Source organism: Oncorhynchus mykiss, chromosome 21, assembly GCF_057628025.1.
Source record: "Oncorhynchus mykiss isolate SJ-2025 chromosome 21, ASM5762802v1, whole genome shotgun sequence".
NCBI classification, from domain to species: Eukaryota; Metazoa; Chordata; class Actinopteri; order Salmoniformes; family Salmonidae; genus Oncorhynchus; species Oncorhynchus mykiss.
Window position 1 is genome coordinate 34447422 of NC_143042.1, and position 20817 is coordinate 34468238.

At 44.0% G+C, this 20817-nt stretch overlaps 1 protein-coding gene across 3 annotated transcripts in view; it reads right to left on the reverse strand.

The window, feature by feature from the left end:
- Positions 1–1796: 1796 nt before the first annotated feature.
- Positions 1797–20817, reverse strand: part of arhgef40 (Rho guanine nucleotide exchange factor 40) — a 41242-nt gene continuing 22221 nt past the window's right edge. For 2 of the 3 annotated variants that reach the window (XM_036957823.2, XM_090214473.1), the window contains 18 exons: positions 15438–15554; positions 14126–14224; positions 13726–13877; positions 13116–13254; positions 12784–12903; positions 12451–12642; positions 11815–12000; positions 9608–9919; positions 8848–9266; positions 8381–8630; positions 8131–8220; positions 7264–7470; positions 6071–6250; positions 5609–5789; positions 5099–5212; positions 4711–4793; positions 4532–4578; positions 1797–4253 (listed from right to left, as the gene is read on the reverse strand). In XM_036957823.2, the coding sequence (XP_036813718.2) occupies positions 4552–4578; positions 4711–4793; positions 5099–5212; positions 5609–5789; positions 6071–6250; positions 7264–7470; positions 8131–8220; positions 8381–8630; positions 8848–9266; positions 9608–9919; positions 11815–12000; positions 12451–12642; positions 12784–12903; positions 13116–13254; positions 13726–13877; positions 14126–14224; positions 15438–15554 (2868 nt within the window). In that variant the 3' untranslated portion in view covers positions 1797–4253; positions 4532–4551. The remainder of the gene's footprint in view (positions 4254–4531; positions 4579–4710; positions 4794–5098; positions 5213–5608; positions 5790–6070; positions 6251–7263; positions 7471–8130; positions 8221–8380; positions 8631–8847; positions 9267–9607; positions 9920–11814; positions 12001–12450; positions 12643–12783; positions 12904–13115; positions 13255–13725; positions 13878–14125; positions 14225–15437; positions 15555–20817) is intronic. The other variant, XM_036957825.2, reaches the window with a different exon arrangement.

The following is a 20817-nucleotide window of genomic DNA, read 5'->3' on the forward strand; positions in this document are numbered from 1 at the left end:
CTGTTAAGTGTGAGTCCGTGTGTTAGTGTGTGTGTGTGTCCTCTCACGGTCCCCGCCATTCCATGAGATGTTGCTTAATACATCTTTTCGAGGTAATTCTGCTTTGCTTGAGTAATTGGAGATGGAAGGGAGTTCGACGCGATCATGGCTCTGTATAATACAGTGGGTTTCCGTGAATTTGTTTTTGGGACCGTGGGTACTATGAAGAGACCCCTGGTGGCATGTCTTGTGGGGTATGAATGGGTGTCTGAGCTGAATCTTATTTGATTATGCAGGCAATCTGGAATTTGTTTATTCATTTCTCATAAAAACTAGAAGAGAAGCAGTTCATCTCTCGCCGACCTGGTATGCATGTTGTTGACGTTAATTCTGTATGTGCAGTTAAGGGCAAGGTGTGCTGCTGTTTTGAGCCAGTTGCCACTCTTCCCTATGCACTACATAGAGAAAATGGTGCCATTTGAAAAGCAACCCATGTTGATGGCATAAATCATACATCATCTCTGTTGGCAGCCCATAAGTCAGTTGATCCACAGGAGATGACCAATGTCTCTCTCTCTCTCTCTCTCTCTCTCTGTTGCCTCTCTGCCCCCTCTCTCTCTCTCTCTCTCTCTGTCACCTGTCTGCCCCCCCCATCTCTCCCTCTCTCTCACTTCTCTTATTTCTTTCCTCTCCGTCTTTTCGCAACACCGACTCATTCTCTCACTCCGCTGTATGATCTATTGCTCCCTGCCCCTGGCTCTCCCCCTCACCCCCATCTTAATATGATGTAAAAAGCTAATCGCATGCAAATGTCTGTTGTCCCGGTAACCAGACCCGAAAAATCCCTTTGATGTTGCACCCGGCTCATTCTCTCCACGTTCTCTTTGTTCAACTAGAGTCTCTCTCTGCTTTGTCAACATCCCCCCTTTACCTCTCTCTCTCTCTCTTTCCCTCTCTCTGCCTCTCTTTCACTGCTGCTCTGTCTCTCTTTGCCCTCTCAGTTCTCTCGCTGTCTGCCCTACTCTCTCCCTCTGCCACATTCTCACTTACGATCTCTCTGTCTCTCGCCCCATTCCCCTTGCAAAAATAAAAACTTCTCTAATTCTCTCTACTTTTTCTCTCTCCCTGCCTGGCTATACTGCAATACCACCCCTGGTTCTTTGTGTCTCTGCCTATTCGTTCTCTTTTTTTCTATAAGCCCCCTCTCTATTCCTCCGTCTCCTTCATTCTTTCTTCTCCCTCCATGCACATCGTCTCGTGCACGTCGTCTCCCCTCTCCGTGCCTCTCTGTCTGCCTGTCTTCTTTCCCTCTTCTCCCGTCCTCTCTCGCTCACCCTTTTCTCTCAGAGGGTCAGCCCCTTCCTGTTTCACTCCTCTCGCTCCCCACTTCCCCACTTTTCATCCCTCATTCCTCTCTCTCACTAACTCACTCACTCACTCACTCACTCACTCCTTTCTTCTTTCTCTGTGGAGTATTTGACCCTCTGCGCATAGTCATCTAGTCATCCAAGGTTCTGTTGGTGGTTTGCCAGAGATTAACTGCTGCTGATCTAGGGGAACACAGTTGCAGTACACACACGTTTTTAGTGAATTTCTGTGCAATGATCAATGTGCAGGTACACGAACTGCAAAACCCCGTCAGTAAGTATTGCTACTAGCAGTAAGTGTTATGTAACAATGTGCTACACTGTCTGCAACTACACTGTACCTGACTATTCTACTACTATGTAAATACATTGGTTTAAGTCACTTGGAATGCAAAGTGGGACCCACATGGCAACATCCTCTGTATCCAAAGCGATACCACTAACAGGTTATCGAGTTTCAATGGCTTCCGTCCAGTTTTATTTCAATAGGAAAGGTACACATGATCTAAGTACAATTGAAGTACAATTGAAGTATAACGCGTATCAAGTACATTGTAACCGTATAGCATGCAGACATTCAACAAAAACAGAACAAGCATTTATTTCGAAACTGTAAACATCAGTATATTTTTGGCATAAAACTGCATAGGTAAGATGACACTTTAAAAAAAAGGCGTGAACAAAAACCCTGTTGTATTTACATGTAAAACTACGAATCATGTCAAAGCGTAATAAAAAGACGCTTCGAATATGAAAATCTACAGCTGGATGGTTAAAAAGTGTTCATTATTCTGAAGACATATTATAAGACTTCTCTCCTGGTGAAAACAATAGCTTCCAATACAATGCAATATATTTTGCAGCACCAAGCTAGTACTGTTGTATGAGTACTGCATACCTCCTAATCAGACAAATTAGATATTGATTCAATGGGTTCAATATCCATTTGCACTTTTTAATTTGGATATGGAGTTGCTATGACACCCATGAAATCTGATGAGAGAGACAAGGGTTGCTGCTATCTGTGTGTATTAGGCAGACTAACCTACCTACATAGCTGGCATACAGGCTATCTGTTAGTGCCCTTTATATCATACAATAACACCATTTAAATTCAGTTTGCTCCCAAAATTGACTAGCTTAGAAACACAACGTTTATACTTATTAATACTTATATTTGTAGTTGTAAATGAACTCAACCCTCATGTATTTGTAACTGAAAGGTTGGTTAGTTTGAATCCCCGAGCCGACAAGGTGAAAAATATGACAATGTGCTCCTTGAGCAAGGCACTTAACCCTATTTGCTCCAGGGTCGCTGTTGATAATGGCCAACCCCGGCTGTGAACCCACTCTCTGAGGTGTCAGGGAGAGTTGGGATATGCAAAAAAAAAAGTCATTTCCAAATCACACATGCACATTATTACACACTTGTGCATGTGTTAATTAGGACAAATATAAGCACCCATCAAATGATGTATCATTGTCACTGTATTGTATTAAAGTTGGAGGCGTAAGCTGATAGTGCATACTGCATTCAAAAATAAAGAATCTTTCAATTCACAACAAGATAATACGGCAGGTAACAGACATCTCCATTTCATGGAACACTTTCCTTCATTTTGAATAACGTATATAAAGCTATAAGCACATGACTCAGACATAAACAAATGACTAATTTGACACACTCGACCCAACCGACGTCATGTTGCATGAACTTATGCCAGCAAATCAAACATTTGTACACTTGGTGATTGCAATATTATGGCTTATAATGAAAAAGAGAAATCACAAAATCATTCAATGAAATAGTCATTGAAAAGACCAATGGAGAATACGACATCGAGTCCCATAGCTACTGTATCTTTAGACAGAGCAGTGCTATAAGGCACCAAAACAAGTGATACGGTTACCATAAGACTTACGCCTGAATAAGACATGATACCACCTTTCCTTAAACCATCAACAATAACAATTGGACACACTGTAACCATTTGGCCCAGATTCCCGCTTGCTTTACATCCTCACTAACAAACCACCTCAAAATACAGACGTTGGTCGTCTCTATTTAACAGCTTATTTGGTTCTGAGTGCTGAGATTAATAGTTTGGTTATAATAAGATGTTGACATTTTTCATTTCCATGTTATTGTTTATTCTACTCTTTACTTCCAGGCAAGACCTACTGAGAGTAGGGCGCCATGCCTGTCGTTGGTTGATATCTGCCCACTGGTTGGTCTATAGCTACTGTACTAAGCTGTAAGATGGCCACAGTGTCGGAACAGTACTCTACTGTCTATAGCACAATAAGACTGTCTGCAGAGTGTATGCGTGTGTTCCACACTCTGCGTAATGTGTGCACCCATACATGCAGGGCCATATGTACTCATTTGCATAGGTCACAATCACACCTAGCCTATACTATACCACATATACGGCCACACAGACAGAATCTATAATACTACTACAGTACTAACATCCCCCCCAAAAAACGTCCCTGTTTAAACAGCATTGTAAAAGGCAAAATTTCAGTATAAAGCTATATTTCCTATAATGCTCCTGTATGTTTTAGGAGATAGTGGAAGCACGAAGGCCATGGCCGCCAGTCAGTGGTTCAGGCAGAGTGGTTTGGCCTAGTGGGGAGCCGCTGAAGGAGGACAATGGCTCTACTGTGTGGCTGGAGTGTCCACGGTATCAATGACTCGGCGAGCAACTGGGTCCGGCCGATCCAACATGGCCACCGACAGCAGGCTCTGCTGATGCCAGGTCCTGGGTTAGTCAGGGCCGTAATGTCTCTTTGTTTCCTGTATGCCCTTTTTTCTTTGGTCCTTTACTTCTTGTCCAGTTTGACCCCTCCAGTGGCTTGCATAGAGATGTTGTGTTGGTCTTTATTAGGTCCAGAATCCAGTTTCTGGACAGGGAGGGAGGGAAGGGAGGAGAGTGAGCGGAGAAAGGTAGATGAAGGTTGAGGTGTTTGATATACGAACTCTAAAGGGTTAACCTGGGGTTTTGGTGACACAGGTGTGTCTTCAGTCATTCAGGAGAAAAAGGGGTCAAAGCATTTGACTGATTTAGACGTTCAAAAGGAGAGATTGTGGGTTGACGGGGCAGACAAGGAAAGGGAGAGAAAGAGAGTGATGGAGGAAACGGAGAGAGATTACAGTATGTGTGCAAGATAAGATCACTCACGTTTGTTGCTGAGATGAAGATTACACCGCAGTGGAAGGAGACTGGTTCTGTGGAGACAAACATCTCACTTGAAGCACAGTGTGAATGTGTGTCTGTGTGTGTTTGTGTGTATTCGATTGTGTGTGTGTGTACGTGTGTGTGCGTGTCTGTGTCTGCGTGCGTGTGTCTGTGAAACTCACCTGTGTTTGTCCCCTCCCAGAGGCTGGCGACCCCCCCTCCTTCTGACTGCCAACAGAGGAAGAGTCTGAACAGCTACTGTGGACTACAGAGAGAGAGAGACAGACAGAGAGAGAGAGAGAAAGAGAGATATGAGAGAGGGGGAAAGGAGTGTGAGAAAAAGAGAGTGGAGGTCAGTCGCCTGCCAATAAAGCTTTTGTAATGAAATTAAAATTGCAACACCGCAGATACAGAGCATGATTCTTCACTGTGAAATACCATTATTCACAGGGAGACATCTGGTGGACAGCATATGTATTACACACAGGGTGTTTATAATATTTTTGTGGTTTCTGACAGTGTGTCTTTGTGTGTGTGTGTGTGTGTGTGTGTGTGTGCGCGCGCGCGCACCTCTGTCATTCAGATTGTAGATAGAGTCGAGTTCAGATGTTACCGGTGCTCCTGTGGCGTCTAGCAGTATCTTACTAGACACACCGATACACATTGTCTCTTTCAAACACAACTCTGAGAAAGAAAGAGAGCGAGACAGAGAGAAAGAGAGAGAGACCGAGAGAGAGACAGCGAGAGATACATAGAAAGAGAGAGACAGAGACAGAGAGGAAGAGAGATAGAGAGACATCGACAGAGAGAGAGAGAGAGAGAATTCCATTACATGTTCAATTCATAATGCAATATCTTACACTAGTGAATTTGAACGGTGGCCCCGACCAGGACTCAAACCCAAGTCCGGCGACCGTCAACCCAACACCTTTTGACAAGGTGAATGGGGTTAAGGTCGCTACAATAGTTTGGAACTTGTGTTGTATATGGCTGGGGTGAGAGGTGAGAGTTCAGAGCACAGGACTAAAATCTTATTCGAATTCTGTGGGTCAGAGTAAAATGTCAGGGATCATACTGTACCTGTGTTGTGTATAGCGTGAGTCCAGAGGAGCTGAGCGATGTCGTGTGTCCAGGCTGCCCTCCCCTCTCCACTCTGACACTGCAGGGTCAGGCAGTCCCGGATACGAGGGGCCTGACGCACCCACACCTCGAACCTCACCCCCTCCTCACCCACACTCTGGGTCAGACCCATCTCACCCGTCTGACAGAGAGGGAGGGGGGAGGGGAGGGGGAGAAAGAGAGATGTGGAGAGAATAGAGGTCGGAACCGTACACATAGTGGATTCATGTGGTATTGGACCTTCGTCTCATAGCCCCGCTGTTTTGGAAATGACGGATTTTGGGCCCAATTTTTCTGATTGAGGCCATATGTGTGAGTTTGCGGGCATGCCCGCGCGCGTATGCGTGGTTGCGCATGCTGGTGTGTGCGTATTTACGCACGTCTGTGTGTGCACCCGTGTATGAGTGTGCGCGTGTCCGTTACCTTGATGCTGTGTTTGAAGCTGTAGGCGGTGCGTCCTGGGCCGGGACTCTTCTGCTTGGTGAAGATGATGAGGTGCTGATAGAGGAACACACTCCTCACCCCTGTCTTCTTCCTCCTGGTCCCCCCACACACCAACAGCTCCCCCTGACGCACCAGCTCTCCGCGCTCCGCCACTGGGACCTAACACACACACACACACACACACACACACACACACACACACACACACACACACACACACACACACACACACACAGTTTACCGCCCACCAAACCGCGTTGTGTTGTTCAAGAGAGGCTTTTGAAACAAGCTATTTTTAACCATCCAAGTGATGTGAGGTTCATGTAACCCGAGCTATGCGTCAAACCTAACTCCTCCACCACTCTCTGTTCTGTTATTTAGCTAACTTTCAGAGAGCTCTTTGTGTGTGTGTGTGGGTCATGTGTTTTTGCCTGTGTGTGTTTGTGGGTGTGTTCTAGTAGCTATGTGGGAGGGTTTAACCTAGCTATATAATCCACTCTGTAGGTGACTCAGCAAAGCAGTATGTCATCAGTCAGACTGACAGTGAGTGTGTGTTTGTGTATGTGTGTGTTTGCATGCGCGTGTGTTTCTCTCTCGCTCCCTGCGTGTGTGTGCGCATGTATGTTTGTGTTGTGTATGAGTATGTGTGTATGAGTATGTGTGTCACCATGGTGATTGATAGAACTGTGTCATAGAAGCAACAGAACTACAGGACAGGAAGCAGAAAACAGGAGTAGGATTGGCTTATAAAAATAGGATGAAACAAGTTGCATCTAGGTGCTGATCTACGGTCAGTTTTGGCTTAACCCCCCAAATGGCTATGGTTAGAGCTGACGTAGGGAAAGTTGATTCTAGATCTGTGGTTATGGACAAATTGAGTTATTCAAGTGAATGTGATGTGATGCTTATTGAACTGTTTGTCCCGACGAAGTCCCAAATGGCATTATATTCCCTTCACAGTGCACTACTGTTGACCAGAGCCCCATGGGCGCTGATTAAAAGAAGTGCACTATGGGCTCTGGTCAAAAGGGTGCTATTTAGGACGCATTCCCAATTTAAGGTTGAAACCTTGTCCAACACTTTGGGATCATTATACCAGTATGGGGGTTTATCTATTTTAATTTGGCTTCCGCCCAGAGTTGAGAATTTAGTTTTAAGTCTGGCGTTCTCACCGGACACCCGACGATTAGGTCGCTGGCCCGGAGGTCCTCGCCGTGACGCTGGACGTGTCTGAGGACGGAGAGGGAGGAGTCGGAGGCAGGGTTTAGCCCTCCCAGCTCTTCCAAGGCATCGCAGTACTGTTCCAGTCTCAGTGTAGGGGCCTGGAGACAATGGGGGAACGACAGGGGGGAGAGAGGAGGGGTGGCCGGGAGTCTGAGCTGGGGAGGGAAGAGGGTGGGAAGGGGGGAGAGAAAGGAGAGGACTTCAGCATCATTGCCATCTACAGTATGGTCAACATCATCATCATTGTTATTACCTTCATCATTTTCATGACACAGTACTTAGAAATATTTTATCTTCTACTGTCACCCGGTGGCCGTTTCAAAAACTGCACCTCCAGCATTTGACACAGCTCCAAACTACAGTAAATATTCAACCCTCAGATCTCTACTAAAACCCATCTATGTGATGTTCTTCTTTTCATGTTTTCTCAGTCTAAAGCTGTGATCAGATTATGCCCTGTGTGTGTATCAGACTGTGCTTATTGTTGTGTGTTGAAAGCCTGTTGATTGGTTTTAGTGTAATCCAACCTTAATGAGTTATTTGAGTATACTTTACACTTATAATTGGCTTCCGTGTATACAATGCTGTTTTAATTGTCCATACTATATAATGCTGTTGTTGTAATGGGCTTAAGCTAGTGAATGTGATGCTGTTCCGTGGTGGCTGGTAGAACTTTAAATCGGAGGAAGGGCTTGAATGGAACAGTATCAAACATTCCACTCATTCCATCCAAGTAATGAGACGTTCTCCTCACACCAGCCTCCACTGACTCTGTTTTCAATAAAAAAAATGTTTGCTACGAGACAGTCTCTTACCTTGAAAAAGTCTGCAGCTTGAGTAACCAACGGGGAGTCCAATTCTGGTTTAATCCTGATGTAGTGAGAGTACTGGAGAAACTCCTCTCTCTATTTGTGTGTGAGAGAGGGGTTTGGTATGGAGAGAGAGAGAAAGTAAAGTACTTCATTTTTATATATATTAAAAAAAAAATCTACTTCTACAGTACCCTGGATGGCACTGCTCATGCTAAAACAGCCCTCTCTCCAACTCTATGATCGACCCACTCACGTATTTACTGAAGAGGTCCTGTTGCAGCAGACTTTGCAGTAGAGCTCCCTCCATGGCTGGGAGGAGGTTCTGTGAGTGGAAGGAGCTGAGGCTGGCCCATTTGGGGAACAGGAGATCTGCTTTCCCCCTGAGGGAGGAGGGGGTGTCTGGACCCTCCAGGAGGGGCAAGTAGGTCTCTTCCACCCCCTTTAATACAGCCACGTACTGCCTCTCTGAACTCAGCATCCTGCACCACAATAGGTACAGTTTACTGTACGGAGAAAGGAGGGAGAGTGAGAGGGAATGAAGAGACAGAAGAAAGGGGTAGGGAGAACCAGAAAGAGAGAGGGAGGAAGTAAGAGAGAAAGTTAGAGAGGGAAGAGGTAAGTCAGAAAGGAGGGTAAAGAGGAAGAAAGCTGCATTTCTCTCTCTCTCTCTCTCACACACACACACACACACACACACACACACACACACACACACCATACCTCTGTGCGGTGGTGGTGCCCTGCCTCTCCCCTCCCGTCTCCCTCTCCGCTCGGCTCAGCAGCACGTGTTGTCTTGGCGTTCCGGTATAGTCCACCACTTCCTTGCTGCTCACCTCTACACCTCTGATGAGCACCCCTGATCCCCCCTGCACCCCTCCTATTCCTCCCCCAATCCCTCCTCCTCCTCCTCCTCCCTCTCTCCATCCGGGGACGGCGGCTGCCATCCCAGCGGTGATAACAGGGTCTGTGAGGGCCCGGCGCCCCAGCCAGGTGAGGGGGGAGTTACGGCTGGCTGCACCCACAGGAGGCTCTACAGGCCTGGCGGTTGCAGGGCCCCGACGGGGGGCCAGCAGGGCCTGGAGGTCGAAGCTGGGGTGACGCTTCCTGGGGGGTTTGGGGGGCAAAGGGGCTTCTGTGGGCTGGGGGAAGAGAGGAGAGAGAGAGAGGGGAGAGAGGAGAGGAAGATGGAGAGGGAGGTGATGGATCTAGGATTGTACAATGTAAGAGAAGAGGCACAATAAAGGCGAACGGCTAAAAGCAGCCTCTGACCACCATTTTCTGTTTCCTGACGATTCTACATGCTGAATCGCCACCCAGCAGGTGATCGCTAACACACTGGAGATGTTATGCAATCCATTATAATCTAAAACACACATAAATACATGCAGTATTTACATCCACCACACACACACACACACACACACACACACACACACACACACACACACACACACACACACACACACACACACACACTTACGCTCTTCTTTGCCGGATGCAACAGATTCTGCAGAAATTTCCCTCCTCCCGCTCCTCCACCTCCTCCCGTTCCCTCCTTCTTATTCCCTTTCTCCTCTCCTATCTTCAGCGTGGAGCAGGTCTGTGGGCGAAACAGTGAAGCCAGGGACCCCCAGGACTGGAGGCCTCCCTCCCCTCCCCCGGCCCCGACACCCCAGTCTCCCTCTCCCTCGGGCCCCATCAGGTCCCACAGACTGGAGGCGGAGGGGGTCTTGGGCCGGGCCTGGCCCTGGTTCTGCCCTCGCTCTGCCTGCTGCAGCAGCCTGGGTTTGACCTGAGGAACAGTAGTAGAAACATTGTTGAGAGAGAGAGAGACAGACAGACAGACAGACAGACAGACAGACAGACAGACAGACAGACAGACAGACAGACAGACAGACAGGCAGGCAGGCAGGCAGGCAGGCAGGCAGACAGGCAGACAGACAGGCAGACAGACAGGCAGACAGGCAGACAGACAGACATTGTAGATACTGTCGATAGATTTATACTGTAGATAGATAGATTTATACTGTAGAAAGATAGATAGATAGATAGATAGATAGATAGATAGATAGATAGATAGATAGATACAGTGCCTTGCGAAAGTATTCGGCCCCCTTGAACTTTGCGACCTTTTGCCACATTTCAGGCTTCAAACATAAAGATATAAAACTGTATTTTTTTGTGAAGAATCAACAACAAGTGGGACACAATCATGAAGTGGAACGACATTTATTGGATATTTCAAACTTTTTTAACAAATCAAAAACTGAAAAATTAGGCGTGCAAAATTATTCAGCCCTCTTAAGTTAATACTTTGTAGCGCCACCTTTTGCTGCGATTACAGCTGTAAGTCGCTTGGGGTATGTCTCTATCAGTTTTGCACATCGAGAGACTGAAATTTTTTCCCATTCCTCCTTGCAAAACAGCTTGAGCTCAGTGAGGTTGGCTGGAGAGCATTTGTGAACAGAAGTTTTCAGTTCTTTCCACAGATTCTCGATTGGATTCAGGTCTGGACTTTGACTTGGCCATTCTAACACCTGGATATGTTTATTTTTGAACCATTCCATTGTAGATTTTGCTTTATGTTTTGGGATCATTGTCTTGTTGGAAGACAAATCTCCGTCCCAGTCTCAGGTCTTTTGCAGACTCCATCAGGTTCTTCCAGAATGGTCCTGTATTTGGCTCCATCCATCTTCCCATCAATTTTAACCATCTTCCCTGTACCTGCTGAAGAAAAGCAGGCCCAAACCATGATGCTGCCACCACCATGTTTGACAGTGGGGATGGTGTGTTCAGCTGTGTTGTTTTTACGCCAAACATAACGTTTTGCATCTGACCAGAGCACCTTCTTCCACATGTTTGGTGTGTCTCCCAGGTGGCTTGTGGCAAACTTTAAACAACACTTTTTATGGATATCTTTAAGAAATGGCTTTTTTCTTGCCACTCTTCCATAAAGGCCAGATTTGTGCAATATACGACTGATTGTTGTCCTATGGACAGAGTCTCCCACCTCAGCTGTAGATCTCTGCAGTTCATCCAGAGTGATCATGGGCCTCTTGGCTGCATCTCTGATCAGTCTTCTCCTTGTATGAGCTGACAGTTTAGAGGGACGGCCAGGTCTTGGTAGATTTGCAGTAGTCTGATACTCTGATACTCTTGGGAAATCTTTTTGTATCCAAATCCGGCTTTAAACTTCTTCACAACAGTATCTCGGACCTGCCTGGTGTGTTCCTTGTTCTTCATGATGCTCTCTGCGCTTTTAACGGACCTCTGAGACTATCACAGTGCAGGTGCATTTATACGGAGACTTGATTACACACAGGTGGATTGTATTTATCATCATTAGTCATTTAGGTCAACATTGGATCATTCAGAGATCCTCACTGAACTTCTGGAGAGAGTTTGAGGCACTGAAAGTAAAGGGGCTGAATAATTTTGCGCGCCCAATTTTTCAGTTTTTTATTTGTTAAAAAAGTTTGAAATATCCAATAAATGTCGTTCCACTTCATGATTGTGTCCCACTTGTTGTTGATTCTTCACAAAAAAATACAGTTTTATATCTTTATGTTTGAAGCCTGAAATGTGGCAAAAGGTCGCAAAGTTCAAGGGGGCCGAATACTTTCGCAAGGCACTGTAGATAGATAGATAGATAGATAAATAGATAGATTGAGTGACTGAATGACTGACCTGGGCCACAGTGCGTTGGTATCTCTCAAGGGTCTGAGACCACAGGTCCAGGAGAGCTCCACCACCCAGCTCCAAGGCTAAAGCACGGGCGTCCTGAAAACGAGATGGCGGAATGGGAGGGAGGGAGGAGAGGGGGGTGGAGGGGGAGGGAGAGGTGGAGGAGATGACGTCGCACCACTGGTTGGCCTGGAGGGGTGTAGAGAGGTAGAGAAAGGTTGGGAGAGGAGAAGGGTATAAAAAAAAAAAAAAAGGGTTAGTTGACAGTGTCATAACTGTGTTTGTTGCTGTTACTGTATACTAGTTTGAATTGTGGGTATTTCAGTGTGTGTGTGTGTGTGTGTGTGTGTGTGTGTCATGTGTGCTGTGACAGAGCGTGTCATGCTTGTGTCTGTGTCTACAATATGTGTCATGTACGTGTGTGTACTGTGTATGTATGTACATGTCACAGGAGGTTGGTAGCACCTTAATTGGGGAGGACGGGCTCATGATAATGACTGGAGCGGAATCAGTGGAATGGTGTCAAATACATCAAACACATGGTTTCCAGGTGTTTGATGCCATTCCATTTGCTCCGTTCTGGCCAGTATTATGTGTGTTTAACCCGGTTAGTGTGGACAGTTGTCTCTGTGTGTTTACCTCGGTCAGTGTGGACAGTAGTCTCTGTGTGTTGTCCAGTGTTGTCCAGCAGTCAGACAGACAGTGAGACATGTCTCTGAGTCTCTCTCTGACCGGGGGTACCCTGACCTGCACCTCTATCAGTCCCCCCCAGTCCAGCTCAGACCAGCTCTCCAGATCTCCAAGAATCGCCAGGGTCTCAGTGTGCAGCTCCTATGCACACCCACACACACACGCACACGCACACGCACACACACACACAATATACAGATGAGGAACATATACAGTATATTATACAGAAACACGTGCACATGCACACAAACTCACACATGGCACACACACGCACACACTCACGTTGGCCGACTCTCTGAAAGTCTTGAACTTCTGCTGTTTGAGGGAGAGCCTGCTGAGAGAGATGGGAGGCTCCCTGTAGTCTTCCAACTGATCCTGGATCTGCTCTATCTCCCTCTCGCACTGATAGAGAGAGGTCGAGAGGGGGTGGGAGGGTGAGTTAAAGTAGAACGGGCGACGAAATAACAGACATTTGAAATACCATTAGTATCCAATTGTAACAGTCTGTTTTCTCTAAACAACCTTTTCAAAGAGACAGCTATTTAACTGCCGCTCCACACTGTACTATTACAATATTATACTGTTCGTTCTGTGCTTCCCTCTCTCTCTCCTACCTTTTCCAGCTTGTCCACCATGGCAGCCAATCGTCCAAGGGCTTCCAGGTCACTGCCCCTCTGATTGGACACCTGGACGAGGCGGTGGAGGGAATCATCCACGCTGTCATAGAGGTTAGAGGTCGCAGCCAGAGCAGCTCTGAAGGCGCAAAGAGTTCAAAGGTCATATAGAATATGATGATATAGGGGTGAATCCTAACTTCCACTTAAGTCGCATATCCACTTAGTCTCCCATTGACATTAATGCATGACTAAGTGAAAATGTGTAAGTTAGGATTCGCCCCAAAACAATAGATACCCATAGACTTCCAGTCATTGTGCTAACACTAGTTAGCATTGGCTTGCAAAACTACCTCTAACGTCCTTCATACTGGACACAGAGACATAAAAATAGTATCCACGAGTTAATCTGATTCTGGGGAAGTAGATACAGGGCATCATTGCTAAAATCCTGAAGTATCCCTTTAATAAAAGAGATAGCAGATTGAGAAGTATTACACTAGGAAACGCTTTCAAAAACACACCTCATACGTTATATCTATTATAGGATAATCTATTTGAACTGCATTATCATTTGGATACACTGATGGGATAGGGTAGATGGTGGTACCTGCAGTCTGGGGACCGCTTTGCCAGTCCTGATGTGCCATTGGCCAGCCCTGCCAGCCAGGCCCCACCCTTGCGCTGCAGCTCAGTCAGCCGTTGGTCGACTAGGATGCTCGTCATCAGCTGTCTGTGTTTTTCCACACTTAGAGGAACAGTCTGTAAAAGAGTTTAAAAAAAACACTGAGGTTAACCTTGTGTTGTGTTGTACAGCCAAATGGATCACATACAGAAAGTATGTTACATTTACTCAAAAGTTCTTAAATTTTTTTCAAAAGCTCCTCAAGTTTACTCAACAGTTCAATTCAGTTCCTCAGTTATTACCTCTAGTATTTCACCCCATAACACCTCACTGGTACCATCTTAAACAACATAGATGTGGTGATACAGTAATACATGTATCCTACCTTGATACAGTCTGGTAGTGGTGCTGTGTCCATAGACTGCAGTGCATCCTCCAACAGAGAGAGTGCGCTCTCACAACACTCAGTTAGACTCTCCACACTCTAACAGCAGAAACGGGACAGGAGTAACGTAGTATAGTTTAGTCTATAGTTTAAACTGCACCCTATTCCCTACATAGTGCACTACTATGGACCAGAGCACTACTTTTGACAAGGACCCATCGAGTTCTGGTCCATAGTAGTGCCCTACATAGGGAATATGGTGCCATTTGGGACACAGATATATTAGCTTATATTGCACATGACATAGAAGGGCTTGATGGTGAAAACGTGACCATTGATACTGCTGATTTGATAACTTTAAAGCTGCAATATGTAACTTTTTGGGCGACCCGACAAAATCACATAGAAATGTGAGTTATAAATCTGCCAATGTCATTGAAAGCAGGTCTAAGAAGCGGTAGATGTGTTCTATGTGTGCTATTTTTATGCTTCCCGTTTTATGCATCTTTTACGTTCGCTTTTGTACACCAGCTTCAAACAACTGAAAATACAATATTTTGGGTTATTGAAAATACATTTCACAGAGGTTTAGATGGTACAATAATTCTCTACACTAAACATTGATTGTTTTGCCACTTAAACTGAAATAGGCGAACTATTCTAAATTTTAGCAACCAGGAAATGGCGGAGCGATTTCTGCACATTGCACCTTTAATATCCACAGGACAGAAATCGTAAGCATTTAAAGAAATGACATTGTTTGTGAGTTAAGTTTTTAATTCAAGTCAAATGCCATGGCTAACATACGTGAGTGTGTGCGCTCGTGCGTCCAGCACTCAGAATGTCAAGTTTAGCACAGAATGCCAAGACTTATAGTCATAAAGTGCAGCCTATTCCATTTGAAATAAATGAGAATAGACAAATCAGTCCAGTCTCATATTCAAAATGCCAATAGCGCCGTATTGATTTAGCTGCATGTGGAATCTGAATTGATTTGAGAAAGAATAGGCTGCACTTTATGACTATAAGTCTTGACATTCAAATTTGACATTCTGAATGCTAGACATGCTGGGAACAGACTTTTTTCTCTCTCTTTCCCTGCCTTCCCTCTCCCCTCTTCCCCTCTCTCTCCCTCCCTCCCTCCATCCACACATTCCCCTCCCCATCTCATCCTCTCTCTCTCACTCTCCCCTCTCACCAGTCTGAAGGCCAGCCAATCATAGCAGCAGTGTTTGTAGTCTCATTCCATCTCTCTCTCTCCTTCTTCTACCTTAACTCCATTCCTCCCTCCCTCCCTCCCGCCATCTCTCACCAGTCTGAAGGCCAGCCAGTCAGAGTGGCAATGTTTGTAGTCTCCGGCCATCTCCAGGGGCAGCTGCTGCCTGTCTATATACTGCTGAAGGACCCCTGTCCCTCGCACCGTGTGCACCTACACAGGACACAGAGAAAAGAACATCAGATTCTGGGAAGGAAGTGATAAAGGGTCAGGATCTAGAAGACTGTTCACACTACTGAGCCAAACGGAGCCAAGCCAAATCAAGCTGTACTGAGCGGGTCTGGTTACGCACTGACCATAGTTGCTGGAACTGTGATGAAAAAGACCATGTGAAAAGAAAATATTTGAGCCAGTCAATTTTGGGTTGGCGCAGTGGTTTGAAAAAGGTACAATTCAATAAATATTACTACTTCATTTTTTTTGTGCTTTTGTTTTGCCTTGTCATTTTTGTTGTTGTTGGGGGGGGGGTTACAGCTACAATATTCACATTATTTTACACAGTTTATACCATATGTACCTGCAGGCTGCCGCTCAAGAAAATAAATAAATAAATACAAACAAAAAGAGGTGGGCCTACACCTCCAACTACCCATCCCATTCCCCCCTGCCCAACATGTCTCCGTCCAACCCTCCGCATCTACCCATTCCCACCCCGCCCAGCAACACAGGCTGGTTGTTAGTCTACCCACCCGCCCCCCCAACTCCTCCACCACTTATCCCCTCGAGAGATAGAACTTCCCAATGAGCTTTGGTCTCTGATAAAGCATGTAAGAAATGTAATAGACGACGGAGGTTATCTGAGAATAATCCTTTTTTAAATTCTTTGTGACAGGGGGGCAATATTGAGTAGCTTGGATGAATAAGGTGCCCAGAGTAAACGGCCTGCTACTCTGTCCCAGATGCTAATATATGCATATTATTAGTAGTATTGGGTAGAAAACACTCTGAAGTTTCTAAAACTGTTTGAATGATGTCTGTGAGTATAACAGAACTCCTATGGCAGGCGAGGTTTGTAGTTTTTAAACTCTTTGCCATTCCAATATACAGTGTAAATGGGGTCATATTGCACTTCCACTAGATGTCAACAGTCTTTAGAACTTTGTTTGAGGCTTCTACTGTGAAGTGGGGGCGAATGAGAGGGGATTGAGCCAGGTGTCTGACAGAGTGCCACAGGCTCTGACGCACGGTCACGAGAGAGTTAGCTCTCGTTCCATTGCTTTTCTACAGACATAGGAATTCTCCGGTTGGAACATTATTGAAGATTTATGTTAAAAACATCCTAAAGATTGACTCTATACTTAGTTTGACAAGTTTCTACGGGCTGTAACGGAACTTTTCGTCCGACGTTCGGCTGGACCTGAACACGGGTTTGGATTTGTTTACCATTTGTTTACCATAAAAAAAGAAGCCATTTGGACATAAATTATGAACTTTATCGAACAAATCAAACATTTATTGTGGAACTGCGATTCCTGGGAGTGCATTCTGATGAAGATCAACAAAGGTAAGTGAATATTTATAATGCTATTTCTGACTAATGTTGACTACACAATATGGTGGATATCTTTTTGGCTGCTTTGTTGCCTGAACGCTGTACTCAGATTATTGCATGGTTTGCTTTTTCCGTAAAGTAAAAAAAAAAATCTGACACAGCAGTTGCATTAAGGAGAAGTATATCGCTAATTCCATGTATAACACTTGTATTTTCATCAACATTTATGATGAGTATTTCTGTAAATTGATGTGGCTCTCTGCACTTTCACCGGATGTTTTAGAACTACTGAACGTAACGCGCCAATGCAAAATGAGATGTTTTGATATAAATATGCACTTTATCGAACAAAACATACATGTATTGTGTAACATGAAGTCCTATGAGTGCCATCTAATGAAGATCATCAAAGGTTAGTGATTCATTTGATCTCTATTTGTGCTTTTTGTGACTCCTCTCTTTGGCTGGAAAAATGGCTGTGTTTTTCTGTGAGTTGATGGTGACCTAACATAATCGGTTGTGGTGCTTTCGCTGTAAAGCCTTTTTGGAATCAGACACTGTGGCTGGATTAACGACAATTTTATCTTTAAAATACTTGTATGCTTGAGGAATTGTAGTTATGAGATTTTTGTTGTTTTGAATTTGGCGCCCCCGCACTTTCACTGGCTGTTGGCGAGGTGGGACGCTACCGTCCCACATATCCCATAAATCCCATAAACTCCGCTTTGGTCCAGATGTACCAATTTGGGTATGTACGTTTAGAGACGGGACAACATAATTCTCTAAAACAGTTTAATATCTGTGTTTATCAAAGATGGAGGGTGGTAGTGAGAGCACTGGGTGACTTCCTTACCTTTTTTTAGAAAAGCAAAATTAGTGCCATATTTACAAATGAATCTTTGTGAACAACTTTGTTAATCATTTCAAGTAACAGTGGATCTAATTGGTTACAACAATTGTAATGGATCTCGGGAGTTATATCTTAAAAAAAGGACTCAAACTGGCTTGTGTGGGTCCATTACTATGGGTCGATTACCATGGGTCGATTACCATGGGTCGATTACCATGGAAGTAATGGTTGAGTCTAACTCCATGGATGGCAAACTCTCCTCTCTGTCTTATCAATATATTTAGCTACATTTTAACTTGGAAGAGAGTAGTCGCTACCCTATTCTGAAAAAAGTTTTTGTTGAGCACGCTCTAACGTCGATAACAGCTTTTCCAATTCTAATATATTCTTTAAATGGGATTTATTCTGCCGAGATGCAAATACATTTTAATAAAACCTTTAATGGCATCACATAGAATCTGAGAATCATCGACCGCATTTTTGTTAATCATTATAAATTAATTCAATTCAATTTCAAATTGTTCACAGGATGTAGGATTTTGTAGTAAACATTAAAGCGCCATATTGTGTCTCTTTTAGGAGATTCTGAAATGTGTATCTGGCAGTAATAAGCATGATGATCAGGCTCATATGTTGTATTTCTATTTTCTTGATTAAAACCTCTACGGGATCGGTGTCCTTCCACCGGGACGGTTGCGCTAACATGTGCTAATGTGATTAGAAACAAGAAAGTTTCCCAGGACATAGACATGTCTTACATCGGCAGAAAGCTTAAATTCTTGTTAATCTAACTGCACTGTCCAATTTACAGTAGCTATTACACTGAAAAAAGACCATGCTATTGTTTGAGGAGAGTCCACAACAACAAAACACTTTTATTACGGCAAATGGTTTGATACATTCACCGCTGAAGGTAAATATTGTTAAAGCTAATTTTCCATCATGTATGACCTTCCTGGGAGTGTGTAAATATACATTTTGTATTACCATATAATTTTCCCTATAGTTATGTACTTGAAAATGTATCAATTGACCAATTCGGCACATTTGGGCAGACTTGATACAAAATTTTGGATGTATTGCAACGCTTCACTGGATCAGTCTGAAACTTTGCACATACACTGCTGCCATCTAGTGGCCAAAATCTAAATTGCTCCTAAACTGCAATATTAAATTATGGCCTTTCTCTTGCATTTCAAAGATGATGGAAAAAAGAAAATAACGTTTTTTTTGTTTGTATTATCTTTTACCAGATCTGATGTGTTATATTCTCCTACATTAATTTCACATTTCCACAAACTTCACCGTGTTTCCTTTCAAATGGTATCAGTAATATGCATATCCTTGCTTCAGGTCCTGAGCTACAGGCAGTTCGTTTTGGGTATGTCATTTTCGGTGAAAATTGAAAATAAAGGTCTGATAGAGGAGTAGATAATAGTACAAAATCGATTTGGAAGAATGTTTTGTGCCTGTTTGAATAGAAAGTGTACTCTTTTGCTTTAGGGTTTAGAGCTCGCCAGGCATCAATGAGGTTGTAATCAGAGTATACTGAATGTTGTATGGCCTGTGGATTGTAGTTGGTCTTATTAGATGTATCCCGCATGTCCAGAATGACATTCATGTCTGTCCCAATAACAAGTTGGAATTCAGTTCATTCGATCAATATGCTGTTCAGAGAATCAAAAAACGTAGGATCATATGATTCTGGAGTATACAGATTAATAAAGGCAATTTTCTTTCCACTATGGATACAGTTAAGGAAAGTGATTCTGTCTTCTTGGTCTTTGCCTTTACTAAGGATGATGATTTCGAGTTTGTTATGTATCATTATGATTACACCCTTATTTTTTTGGGGGCTGACAAAATAGCTTCCAGTTTGTACAAATGTGACTCATTTCAGGAAACTAGACATATGTCGCATATCACTACTTCACAGGAGAGGCATTTGAACATAAACATATTTTTCTATCAAAATGTTTTTTTGCTTGTTGCAGAATTCTTTTCAGGAATATGTATACTTTCATGTGCCTTAATATTGAACTTGTATTCCATCCATAAATACGAATAAAATTGTTAAATTACGAGCCTAGTTTTTTTGTTAATGGCCTGAATTTAGCAGGCGCCATCGACAGATGAGTTGGAAAAAGTGATGGGCTACTTTCTGCACATTCCACGGTCAGTGTGACCCAGAGTGACTTGACACAACGCTTGCCAAACAAGATGTAGCTACAAACAAAACAGAGTTAAATGGTTCCAATCTGCTGTGAAGTGTTCATCCATGTATATGGGTAAGAGTTTAGCTACATTTTCAGATAAGTTTCTAATTTTGTCAAAAATGTGTTTTTCTTGCAAGTTAATGTGTGAAATATATTTCTAAAAAATATTTTTGAATTTCCCGCGGCCTTTTCAGCAGAATGTTGGGGGTTTCCGTTAGCGGAACCAGTGTCCTAGACAGGTTGGGGCGGCAGGGTAGCCTAGTGGTTAGAGCGTTGGACTAGTAACCGGAAGGTTGCAAGTTCAAATCCCTGAGCTGACAATGGTGGGTGTGTAGACAAATCTGTCATTCTGCCCCTGAACAGGCAGTTAACCCTAGGCCGTCATTGAAAATAAGAATTTGTTCTTAAATGACTTGCCTAGTTAAATAAAGGTAAAATAAATAAATAAAAAGCGTACTGTTAATTGGCTTGCTGGCTCGCTAGCTTGCGTTACGTGTATGAATTGTGTAGTAATATTATTTGAATCAGAAACCCATTTGCATTGCTAGTTATAGCCTAATGTTAGCAAGCTAGTTTGTAAGCTTTAGCTACCTGCAGATTCATACTACAGCTATGACAATGTTTGTATTGGTAAAAGTATGAGTTGGGATTATACCAGTTCATTGTTTAGCTAGCTAGCTACCTAGCTAGCTACATGTCTAAACAAAAAGACTCCACTTTGGCCGGATTATTACATGACCCATCACATTAGCCAGGTGTGTCTGGGGGTGATTACGGCCATCTACTGTATTTCATGAACATGTGTACATGTCTAGACAATAGTTTCCCATCCACTCAGCTAGATGTGGCTGGGGGGTG